Source organism: Oryza glaberrima, chromosome 9 (genome assembly GCF_000147395.1).
Source record: "Oryza glaberrima chromosome 9, OglaRS2, whole genome shotgun sequence".
In the NCBI taxonomy this organism is placed as follows: domain Eukaryota; kingdom Viridiplantae; phylum Streptophyta; class Magnoliopsida; order Poales; family Poaceae; genus Oryza; species Oryza glaberrima.
The window spans coordinates 20,031,061-20,043,088 of record NC_068334.1 but is presented as its reverse complement, the minus strand read 5'-3'; the positions used below and the strand labels follow the sequence as shown (position 1 = coordinate 20,043,088).

Below are 12,028 nucleotides of genomic sequence, written 5' to 3'. Positions count from 1 at the left end.
ACGTCTGCCTGGATCGTCTCAAGAATCGGAGCAGCAGTAGCGAAGAGGAGAAGGAGGGGGTGGTGGTGGTGGTACTGACTCTTTGCGGGCAGCTACGTGGACTACACGGAGACAGCGGACGACACGACGGACGACGGGCGGCGGCGGTGGCACGACGTCCTCCGGGGACAGTCGAGAGTACGCCGGATGCTCTGACGCGCCTCCTCCTCCGTGGCCCTGGTTGTGCTTCCTCTACCACCACTGCTGCGGGCTCACCTTCGCTGCCCTAGCTTGCCTGCCGCCACGCGCACCGGCCAAAGAGGAAGGAGAGAGAAAGAGAGAGAAGGGAGAGAGGGAGGAGGAGGAAGGAAGGATCCAGGGAGGGCCTCACATGTCAGTGGTCCCGTATTTCTTTTTTGTGAATGATTAATGGGTCCCACGTATATTTTTTAATTCTAATGCTACGTAAGTGCCACGTCAACGCCACGTGGAACGAAGACTCGGTCAATATCGCCACGTAGGTGCCACGTCAGTAAAACCGCCTATCAAAACCGCCGAGGGAGTCAAATTATACCGGTTTTAACAGTTTAGGGGTCAAGATATCTGGTTTTGCAGTTTAGGGTAATGAATTAGATTCGGGTCATTTTTAAGGGAGTCAAAGTGAACTTATTCCATCTCGTTCCGGTGCGGACGGCCGCAGCGGCCTGCGAGACGGGGACGGTTTGTTTAGGCCCACAACCTGTGCAGTTGTTGGGCCGCGGCCTGCGAGACGGGGACGGTTTATTTAGGCCCAAAACATGTGCAATTGTTGGGCCGCGGCCTGCAGGTTATTTTGATCTTTTACATGGGCCCGTGGCCCCCTGGTGTCGTTGTCCACTACTCCACTTGTCCTTGGCCTATTTGGGGGGAGCTTGTTTTTTAAAAGCTGTTTCTGCTAGAAGCTGCCCCAAACAGTCTAAAGCTTTTGAGTATTATAGATTCTGAAAAATGAACTAAGAAGCCAGAAGCTGGGTTTCAGAGTTTTTCCAGATTCTCAAAAGCTGGCTACTAAACAGCTGCTTGCTTCTTAGAATCTAAAGCTCTAGCACAGTACAGGTCGGTCTCTTCCCATGTCGTTGTTCATAACGCCTTGTAATAAAATCGTACGAAGTGAGAAGCAAGTACAGGCTACAGAAATATAGGAGTACCACACTACGCTACTGCTCCCATAAAACCGTCTCCTGCTGTTCTTCATTGCAGCATGTTACCATTATTTTCGTCCAAGAACAGTTGGACGGTCTTGTGGCAGTTATCGCCTGTTCGTCACCCCCAACAGATACTGAGATACAGATGCGTCAACACCAGCGTGCTACCAACCACGATTTCGCGAGCAAGATCCTGACTAATCCCTTCATTTCCAAATTTATAAGCGTAGATTCAAACTTTACACGCAATGTAAGAATTTCTACTAGATTGTAAAAACAGGGGAGTCAAATCAAAGCACTTTTAGTTGACCAGGTGCTTAGAGAATCTAAACAATTTAAAATCCAACACCAATACAACGACTATTTTTTTTCTATTACTTATAGCATTTGCTAGACAATTTAAAAATATTTACTACTCCCAACATCCTATTTTAAGTGTAGTTATGGATTTCTGGGCATGTTTGGATTGAAGCCAATTCTTGCCCTACCAATTATTTGGTAGTTTTGAATAATACTTGTTAGCTATTTGGTTTGAGGCCAAATCTTACCAATTCAATAGAGTTAGAAACAACACAACCCTACTAAAATTTTGGTAGTGTCAAAACTTACCCAAAATTTGGCACTACTAAAATTTTGGTAGGGCTTCAAACCAAAACAGCCCTCTATGTCTAACATTGACTGTCCTTTTGTTTGAAATATTTTATGTTACTATTTTTATTGTTGTTAAATGATAAAATATGAATAATATTTTATATGTAGCTTGTTTTCTTTATTTTTTTATAAATATTTTAAATAAAACATACGCTTAAACATTAGACATCAAAATCAACTACTGTATTTAAAAGAGTAAATTGCACTGATAGCACACAAACTTGCTAGGTGGGTATAACTTAGTACATAAACTTGTGAAATGTTCGTTTCGATATACAAACTTGTCTACTTCCTACGAACGATGACCAAAATAGCTTGACAATGTTAATTTTGAAGCTTATGTTGATTAGGATATGACGTGTAGCGAGTATACATAAGACAAGCAATATTTATATATTTAGTCCTACTTTATCCTTCATCATGGAAATGATGAATTTCATATATATTCTCACTCTTATATCATTGCTCTGTTTTAATTTTTTTTATACGATCTCTTATCCATTCTATTATTATTGAAGATGTGTATGTCTAATAGTAAACTTTGTCAGATATATGTTTACATAGATCTTATTGAGCCCCTAAATTAATAAGATTAGCCACGTAATATCCTTTTTGTCTTCCTCCGTACATGACAGACAAGTTCATGCATCAAAATAAGCATTTTACAAGTTTGTGCACTAGATTACACCCACTTAATAAGTTCATGTACCAACGATGTAATTTACTCGTATTTAAAATGGGGCAAACGAAATACTAGTAGATGGCCAGATAGGAGTATCACCACGATTGCGCACGATCTTCTGGAAGCCTCCTCGCGTAGTCGCGCTGCGGGTCGGTCGGTCACAACACACCAGCGGAGCGGTTTGCCGGATGGGTGGCTGGCAGGTGGGCCCCACGGCGCGCGAGAGAGGGCAAAGCAAAACTCGTGGGCGGCGTCCGTCACGGGCTGGGGCCTCGTGACCTCCGCCCCCCGGCCGTCGATACGCACGATGCCCCCTCCGCTCCGCTGTCCCCACCCGTCTTATTTAAGAAAGCCTCGCCACCCTCCCCCTCCATTCCACCTCCTCTCCACGCGCGCTGCTGCTCCTGCTCCCCTGCACGCACGCTCGCCGCCGCCGACGCCATGGCCGCCTTCACCACCACCGCCGCCGGATCCGCCGTCGCCTTCGCGCGGCCAGCCAAGGTATCGAAACGGACCGACTGCCCCCCCCCCCCCCCCCCCGATCCGTCTCCTTCCTTGCTTCCTTCCTTTCGCTAGGGTTTAAGCTCTGCTTCATCCCGGGGTTTGGGGATCGCCATGTGTGTGGTTGGTTAGTCTCACGCGCGGCGCTATGGGTGGCGTTGATCTGATGGGGGTTTGGTCGACGTTCGCCCGTAGGTTGCTGTTTTGGTGCCTGGCGTTTTAATCCGGAATCGTGTGCGGTGTGGATCTCGGTAGATCTGCGCTTTTTAGGATTATATGCTCTATTGCTCGATGGGTTTATGGCGTGGCTTATGGTGTTCTGGAGTTCGTGGTGTATAACTGACGCAGGCATGTTTCTGGGCATGTCGCCAAGTGAGGTTGTCTGCTTGTCTTCGTGGTGCGTCCGTAAAGTTTGATTTTGCACTTTGGAGCCTACTAATTTACGGTCTCTGATAGTCTCATGGCCCAAAACATCGTACGATTCTAGTGGGATTCGTAATATTAGCCTACCGTGTGAAATTGTGAATAGTGAACTGTGCCATATGAGTTGGTACCTTCATATTTATCTATATATAATTCGTATCTAGGAGTAGAAAACAATGAAGTTGCATTTTACATGGTATGGGATGCTTATCTCGGAAGCAAATTACGCATTCAAGATTGCAGCTGATGGTGCAGTATTTTATGACATTGTAGTGTCTCAATCAAGGCGAAATGAATCATCATAGAAATGATTCACCAACTTTACCTCTCTTGATGAGGGCTCTTATGAATGCATGATAATTTATTGTCACTTAATCTAAAGTTCGGAACATGCTACACATGCTCATCAAGGTGCTATTCTTGTCCTTCACATCACATGAAAATTGAAATCCATTGCTACTATCTGATCTGACCTACATTTGACATGAAAGTAAAGGTGGACTCCTAAAGCATGGGAATAAGTGTGATGCTCAGCAATACTTTTATAATGCAGGAGTAATTTCGATTATACAAACTTGCCCCGTTGGAATTTACTGAAAACAAAGAGTCCAGTCATTCAAAGTTTCAAACCAAGAAAAATGGTCTAGTTTGCAGTTTGCAACAGTGATGAATTGGTTACTTTGTGAAGCTAAATGAGATTGAGGTTAATTTTGGCATGTGTACTTCTTCGAAAACCAACTTTTGGAATTGGTCCCTGTCATTTGTATTTATTTCATCAGATAAGTCTTAGATTACCAATGTTTCATAGCAAACCTGCTTGTTTGTTGTTAGAGTGGCTTGGACTGATATCTGGTAGTTGTGATCTTAGTTTAATCATGTGATCTGGCATTGTTTCTTCTTCAAATGGATTCTGTTATTTCTTATTTCACTTAATTTTGCTTTCCTTGAGAAGTTATGTTCGGTGGTTTACAGGCAATCAATGTCAGTTCAGTCTCTTTTGCTGGTTTAATGAAGAACAATGTGGCTTTCACTCTGCAGCCAGTGACACAAAGATTTGCAGTTCTCCGTGCTGTAAGTTCCATACTTCTGTGGATTTTACTCACAATCTTAAAAGATTAGATCGCATGACAGCTTATGTTTCCTTTATTGAACTCTCACCATTTTGTGCTACTATACATTTGAACAGGCCAAAAAGGAAACGGTGGAGAAGGTTTGTGATATTGTAAAGAAGCAGCTTGTACTTCCTGAAGGCACTGACGTTACTGGTGCCTCTAAGTTCACCGATCTTGGTGCTGATTCCCTGGATACGGTGAGCCAACTGGATGCGATAAGTTCTTCTATTAGTTTCAACTATTTGGCATTAACCTCTACGTGTCCTGAAATTGCTTGATGTGTAGTTATTAGATATCATAAGACATTTGTGGCTGTTCCTTGTCCATATTATACTACCAGTTATACCGGGTTGGCTTGCTTATAACAAAGTTATCTGAAAATACCTTTTCATCTAGCAATATAGTTTCCCGGCAAATGATATCTTCTTTATGTTGATTTGTTTCTTGGACTAATTTATGAAGCTTCTGTAGCCACATATCATCTGTCTACTGTTTACATAACTCTCCCTGATTCCCTTCTCTGAGAGATCTAAACTTTGTTTGAATCCCTTTGTAGGTTGAGATTGTTATGGGTCTTGAAGAGGCTTTCAAGATCAGTGTCGATGAATCAAGCGCGCAGTCAATTGCGACAGTGGAGGATGCTGCTGAGCTCATCGACAAGATTGTTTCTAATGCAAAGTAAACTCAAATTCGTTGGAATAATGTGTCAACTGTCAAAGAGATTAAACTGCTGTTGTTGTTCGATGTCCATTTTTCTGTGCTAGATTTTACTGTGGAGAGGTGCCTTAATAGCACATGATTATCATTGGCTGTTTTGCGATGCTATGACATTTTAAGCTATTGAAGTTGTTGAAAAAGAAATTTCATTGCCGAGGAAATCTATTTTCGCTAGGTCTTTCGTCAAGTACTCTTTATGAGAGCCATATGAATCATGATTTACAACTTTGTTGTACCGCTGCTTTCTTTTCTACTTTGTGGGGACGATTTGGACCTTGAGAAATGAGAAGCCCATCTCGTGCTTTCTTAAGAACAACATAAAGGTGGGAGCAAATGCTCTTATGCTTTTTGCACAGGAGCTCTGGGAGAGTCTGCCTGGTTAAGTGTAACAGTGCTATGTTCATGGCCTGGTTAAGTTGTCATTATTGTGGTATCCGTTTCTGATGTTTTGCTAATGTGACCATCGGAGACTGTCAGACATGAATGTTTCATTTCGGGATCCAATTCAAAAGGTTCAGTCTTCAATCTGTTTAGACAAGCAATGCACGATTGGTAGCATCTCTAATTTCAGACCTCCGGGCTGATCTTAGGGCTGCATTTTAGTTATGTTAAGAGCCTGAGATAACACTTAGAGCATGTACAATAGCAGGCTATAAGCCAGCTACAGATATATTTTAAGCAGATAAATAAGGAGAGAGAAGAGAAACGGGCTACAGATTTGTAGCTAGCTGTAGCACGGACTTCAAGACGCAGTGTGTGTATGGTAGGTGGGACCGGGTATTAATAATGTAGTATAGCACTATTGTATGAATGTGCTATTAGATTGGTTATAGATGAATTGGAGCTAATAGTTGGCTATACTATTGAACTTGCTCTTAAACATCTCCAAATTTAGGAGTAGTTTTGAACTGAAAGTCACGATAAACCATGCTTTACTTTCCGATGACATGAGTAACTCACTCATCGCGAGCTCCCAGCAGAAGGAAACCCCATCATTCTGTCCACAAGCACCGCAGCACGCCGACGGGACAAACGAAACCGCACGAGCCCCAGGCGTGCTTCCCTAGCTTTTTCTTCCCTGGGTAACACAAAAAACAAAACAAAACAAAACACCCTCTTGCAATTGTCTCAAATGGTAGTACCACTAGCAAGATTAGCTTCTAATCCACACAGTTAATCTAATAAAAACACGCCATCGCTAAGGTTTAACCCTTGCGTTATGGTTAGACATTTTCTATCAGCAACTAAGCAAGATTCTGAGACAATTTTGTTGTTTCTGCTGTAATAGAGTGCCTCACCAATGGTTTACAAGACCGGCCGTTTATCACTAAAACCAGTCTTTGGTTGGCTTGAGAACATAAACCACCAGTTTTCCATCAAGTTCATAAAAAAACCAAACTCATTTTTCTTAAAAAGTTATTCAAGTTAAAAAAGAAAATCCAAACTCGAATTTTACTATTTTAAAACAAAATTGGACAGAATTTTGTTGGAAACCAATGGCTTCCAAATGGTTTTTGTGAAAACCGCTGATCACCGGGGTTTTTTTTCTCGGGAACGGTTCAGTGCAAGGCCATCAACTTCAGGCCGAGAGAAGAAAGCCATTGTCGGAGGAAATTCCCCGACAGCCACTCGCACGGGCTGCACGGCTGTCGGCGCGGCACCCGCTGCCGCCATCGATTAGCTCAGAGCTTTTCGGTGCCCGGCTACCTCTCTACCTAGCTAGACCTATACATATAGCGGAGGAGCAGAGGCGGGAGAGAGTATAGTGGAGAGGAGAGTGAGAGCTGGTGGTAGGGGAGATCCCGAATTCTCGATCGATATGGCGGAGGGGAAGAAGGCGAGGAGGGAGGAGGAGCTCGTGGAGGCGGCGCTGGCCGCGGCGGCGGCGGCGCTGTTCGTGTCGGGCGTCAAGAAGCTGGTGCCGGCCGTGCTCGTGGCGCGGTGGTGGCCCGCGGCGATGCTCGCCACGGCGCCGTCGCCCGTCCTGTTCCTGCTTCTCAACGTCATCATCGCCTCCATCGTCGTCGTGTCCGTGCAGCCGAGGCGTGCGGCGGCGGCGTCGGCGACGGCCGCCGCCGCCGCCGCCGCCGCCGCCGAGCACGACGCCGCAAAACGGTGCGGGGAGGGCGCCAAGAAGGTGAAGAGGAGGAGGAGCAAGAGGCGGGAGGAGAGCGCCGAGGGGAGCACGTTGACGACGCTGGCGGCGGTGGTGCCCGTCGCTGCCGCTGACAGCTGCTGCATGGCGCTGGCGGTGGTGGACGACGGGGCGGATCAGACGCTGCCGCCGGCGACGTCGACGGCGCCGGAGACGCAGCAGGAGGAGGAAGCGGACGGGAATGCGGCGGCGGAGGAGGTGAACAAGCGGGCGGAGGAGTTCATCTCGGCGTTCCGGCGCCACCTCAGGGTTGACTCCTTCTCGTCGGGAAGCCGGCGAGCCGGCGGCGCCAGAATCGAAGCCTGCTTTTGACTGGAAGTTGCATTGCACCGAGCAAAGTGTGCTTCTTGTTTCTGCACATTTTTCTTTCAGTCTCTTGCTTTTTTTTTTTTACCTTTGGAAGCTGAGATGTAGTTACTCTACTCTTTTGACATCAGTTTGATGAAAACTAGCTTGCTTGGAACTAGATGGAATCAGGTTCACAATTCTGACGAAAACTGGTTGAATTCTGCGGAAAACGCTCGAAAGTAGAAGTCGTCTGGAATTTTGATGGGTTTCATCCAAATTCAAATTTGGAAGGAAAAAACACTCACTTAATAAATTTATAATACTTTTTATATATAATAATATAACTATATCACGCAACCTACGCCAAAATATATGAAGAGATAATGTCTCAGCTCTGTTGACGGCACTCCCGGCCATCTCATATGGTGTACCAATAGAAAGTTGAAAAAACTTTAGCAAATTCCAAAACATTTGTTCACAACTTTACTAATCCTCCATGCATTTGTTATGTGCGTATCTCCATCCTTCGCTACATACTCCATCCGTTCAAAAAAATATTTATATGATAAATGAGAGATGCTAAAAATGAAGTTTTATTTTAGCAGAAGGAATAAGATTCTGTGATGTGTGATGTGTCATGTAGAAGAGAGAGGAGAAACACGAGATACTTTTGAAGCACACAAACCAAAAATGTAGAAATTGCAAAACACATATTGCAAAAAAAAAAAAAAGTCTTCGACATAAAACCCAAGAAGTAGATGACCAAGAGAGAGGTAGGGAACATATAATTTTGGACCCGCTAATAGACATTATGCTGTGTGCATGATTATTCGGAGTGCTCTAAATGAAATAGACGAAATTTCTATATAAAGGACGCAAGTTTGTTTTAATGGAGAATGCAACTAGCAATAGTTATGGCGCTATATTCTTCTTAAGAAAATGTCAAAATTTTCAAATGTATTCACATTGTAAATTCTATATTAGACACTGTAAATTTCAAATCTTACTCACTGTAGGGGATAATTAGGATAAAACATACTCCATCTGTCGCAAAAAAACAACGAATTTGAACAAAGGGTTGTCCAGATTCGTTGTACTATGAGGGTTTACATTCTCTCTTAGGTTGGATTTTTTTAGTACCGAGGGAATAGTTGATTATATACTTGAATCATTGAATAAAAAGTAAGTTAATAAGGAAGTTAAATTAACACATAACTAAAGGACAACAATAGAAGTCAGAAGTTAATAAGAAAGAGATACGGAGCTATGTTTGGCTGATTGTGTAAAAGTGCCTGCAACACAATGAGTTTTGCCTTTCCATGCTTTAAGAAAGTGTATGCAACACAATGTGTTTTGGCTTTTTATACTGAATATGTTAATGTGTTTCTAGCTAGGTAAGATGGCATAGGGAGTGTGTACTTCTTTTCAATTTTGTATAATATAACTTTTATCCCTTAAATGAAAGCATGTAAGTGGGTTTTAACATTCTTTTTCAATGTAATGGACGATAATTTTGAATCTATAATCCATCTGAACAATCAAGTGATATCCAAAATAGGGCTTTTGTTTTGGAAACCAAACCACTACATTGTTTTGGAAATCGTCCATTACTTTAAAAATTGTTTTAAAGAAGTAAAATATTAAATTACCTGAAAGAAAATCAGACATCTTCTACAAAACAAGTGACGATGAAGTTAAGGCTCCCATTGCGATGATGCTAGATAGGCGGTCGCAATTTCACATGATGACACGTGGCTCAAGAGAAGCGTACACTTGAACATATTCTACCAGTTAATTTGCCCGTGCTAACGCTACGGTGTCATAATTTTTTTTGACTAATTACATGCTAGCAAAAATAATTTACTTGTAATACATCCAATTGAGCCTTAGTTCGGTCTATGTCACATAATAAGGCAAAGTACAATAATTATATTGCCTAAAAATATTAATTCAAGATCGTCAATTATCTAATCACTTCAATACAAATATATGAAACAATATGCATCCACACAAAAAAGTTGAGGATAAATAACATATTCCAAGCAATTCCACATATTCTCAATCATGGTACCGATAAATACACAGTATTAACACACATTGATCTAGTATCATGTAACTGGCGAAATCTAGAATAACTAACACACTGACACCACTACAGTACAATGAACATGGCTTTCTTTGGTTTACTTTGTGAAAGTGTTTGCAACTGAATGTGTCTTGGCTTTTTGCATGCTTTTGCGGAAGTGTTTACAATGCAATGCATTTTAGCTTTTTGCATAGAACGCTTGTCGGTTTATGTGGCCCATGGTTTTGATCTTTCCTATGCAATGACGTGTTGGCTCTGGTAACTAACTTTGTGGAATGTTTGTAGTAGTAATGCATTTCTGTCTTTTGACGGAACATGCGCGTGGGTAGGCCTTAGAGAGAAGGGAATGTATAGAATGTGGTTCCTCCTTTTAATTATTTATAATATAATAAGTGGATGATATAACGTATCAATTACCATCTTTTCAAATCGAACATCCAAAGATCCTGAAGTCTCCCTAGCTTATTATCTCACGTGGTCTTGCATGGCTATGTTTGGCTTGCTTTGCAAAAGTGTTTGCAACGCAATGTGTTTTGGCTTTTGCATGCTTTGTGGGAGTGTCTAGAATGCAATTTGCTTTGTTTTTGTTTTGCATGGAGCTTGTATTGGTGATGTAGCCCATGGTTTTCATCTAATTTACGCAATGACGTGTTCGCTCTGTCTCGCTAGCTTTGTAGAACTATTGGGACAACAATGTTTTATCACTTAAAAATTGGCATTTATGCAGTTTTCATGTGTATTTTGGATCCATAATCCATCTGAACAACCAAGTGATATCCAAATTAGAACTTTCTGTTTTGGAAACCACACCATTACATTATTGTGGGAATTGTCTATTACTTTCAATAATGTTTAAAAGAAGTAAAACATCAAATTACTTGAAAGAAAATTAGACGTCTTCTACGATGCAAGTCATGATGAAGTCAAGGCTCGTATTATAACGATGCAAGATAGACGGTGTCAATTTTACATGCCGACACATGGTACAAGAGAAGCTTACACGTGGTGGCATCTTCAATAAAGAGTGATTACAGAGGTGTTCAAATTTGTCGTAGCGCTGATGCACCGCTAGTGGCAACGATGGCATGTTATGGATGGCTCATAAAGCATCGAAGGCGGTTGCTGTGTGTGCTTACCACAACCCTTATTTATCATCCACACTTAATTATTAGCTGCTCTTTCGTTAATTAACGTAGTTTAATGTCCTCAAATTTATAAAAGGGTTTTAAAAAAATTCACTACGATAGAAAGGTGAGGATGAGACAGTATTGTCGGATGGGGCATCACCCTTATTGGAATGTCGAGAAAATGCCACTTTTTAGGGTTTTATCATTAATAAAACCAATTGTGTGCATCACACATTATCACACGAAGTTTTAATCATGTACCCTTTAAAAAAATATCAGTATTTTTCTCTCGTATGATAAAACCAAATCCTCTAATTAATGCTCTCTTATTTTAAGCGGCTAACATGTAGACCACGTGACTATCGGGTCCACATACCAGGCAATCCAAAGTAGCCTTATCCTATCAGATACACGAGATTTACTGCTCTCTTATTTTAAGCGGCCAACAAGCAGACCGCGTGACTATCGGATCTATGTGTCAATGACTCATGTGGCACGATAATCAAGAGCAACCTCATCTTTATCAGATACACGAGATTTAATGTTCTCTTATGTTAAAAGGTCGATACATAGACCGTGTGACTATCGGGTCCACATGTTAGTGACTCACGTCACACGACAATCTAGAGTAGCCTCATCCCCTTCAGATACACGGGATTTACTGCTCTCTTATTTTAAGCGGCCGACACGTAGACCGCGTGACTATCGGATCCACATGTCAATGACTCATGCCACACGACAGTCCAAAGTAGCCTCATCCCCATCAAATACAAGATTAACACGCATATCAAGATAGAAAATCATCAATTCCAAGGTGCATATGAGGCGTGCCTCATCAAATTTCGCTAAACCAAAACCACCCTTCTAGACCCTTCCCCTGTCCATATATCTTCTTAAAAGTATCACTTTAAACCACCTTTCCTCTACAAAATAAAAATATTAGTATATCTTCCCATCCGATAAAACCAAATCCTCTACTTATTGCTCTTTTATTTAAGCGGTTGGCACGCAGACCATGTGACTAACGGATCTGCGTGTCATCAACATATCCCACAAGACAGTCTAGAGTAGCCTCATCATCGTCATATACGGGATTAACATGCACATCAAGAGAGAGAATCAC

General features: G+C 42.2%; 2 protein-coding genes across 2 annotated transcripts; both read left to right on the top strand.

Moving 5' to 3' along the window:
• The first annotated feature begins 2,550 nt into the window (after positions 1-2,550).
• On the top strand, positions 2,551-5,436 carry LOC127783831 (acyl carrier protein 2, chloroplastic-like). The gene is made up of 5 exons (XM_052310984.1): positions 2,551-2,555; positions 2,700-2,997; positions 4,393-4,491; positions 4,607-4,729; positions 5,089-5,436. Exons 1-5 carry the CDS (start codon positions 2,551-2,553, stop codon positions 5,212-5,214), a joined length of 651 nt encoding a protein of 216 aa, XP_052166944.1. The 3' UTR covers positions 5,215-5,436.
• A 1,437-nt stretch (positions 5,437-6,873) lies between these two features.
• Positions 6,874-7,888, top strand: LOC127785407 (uncharacterized). Its single transcript, XM_052312847.1, has one exon. The coding sequence runs from the start codon at positions 7,069-7,071 to the stop codon at positions 7,714-7,716; it is 648 nt and encodes a 215-aa protein (XP_052168807.1). The 5' UTR covers positions 6,874-7,068; the 3' UTR covers positions 7,717-7,888.
• Positions 7,889-12,028: the final 4,140 nt, after the last annotated feature.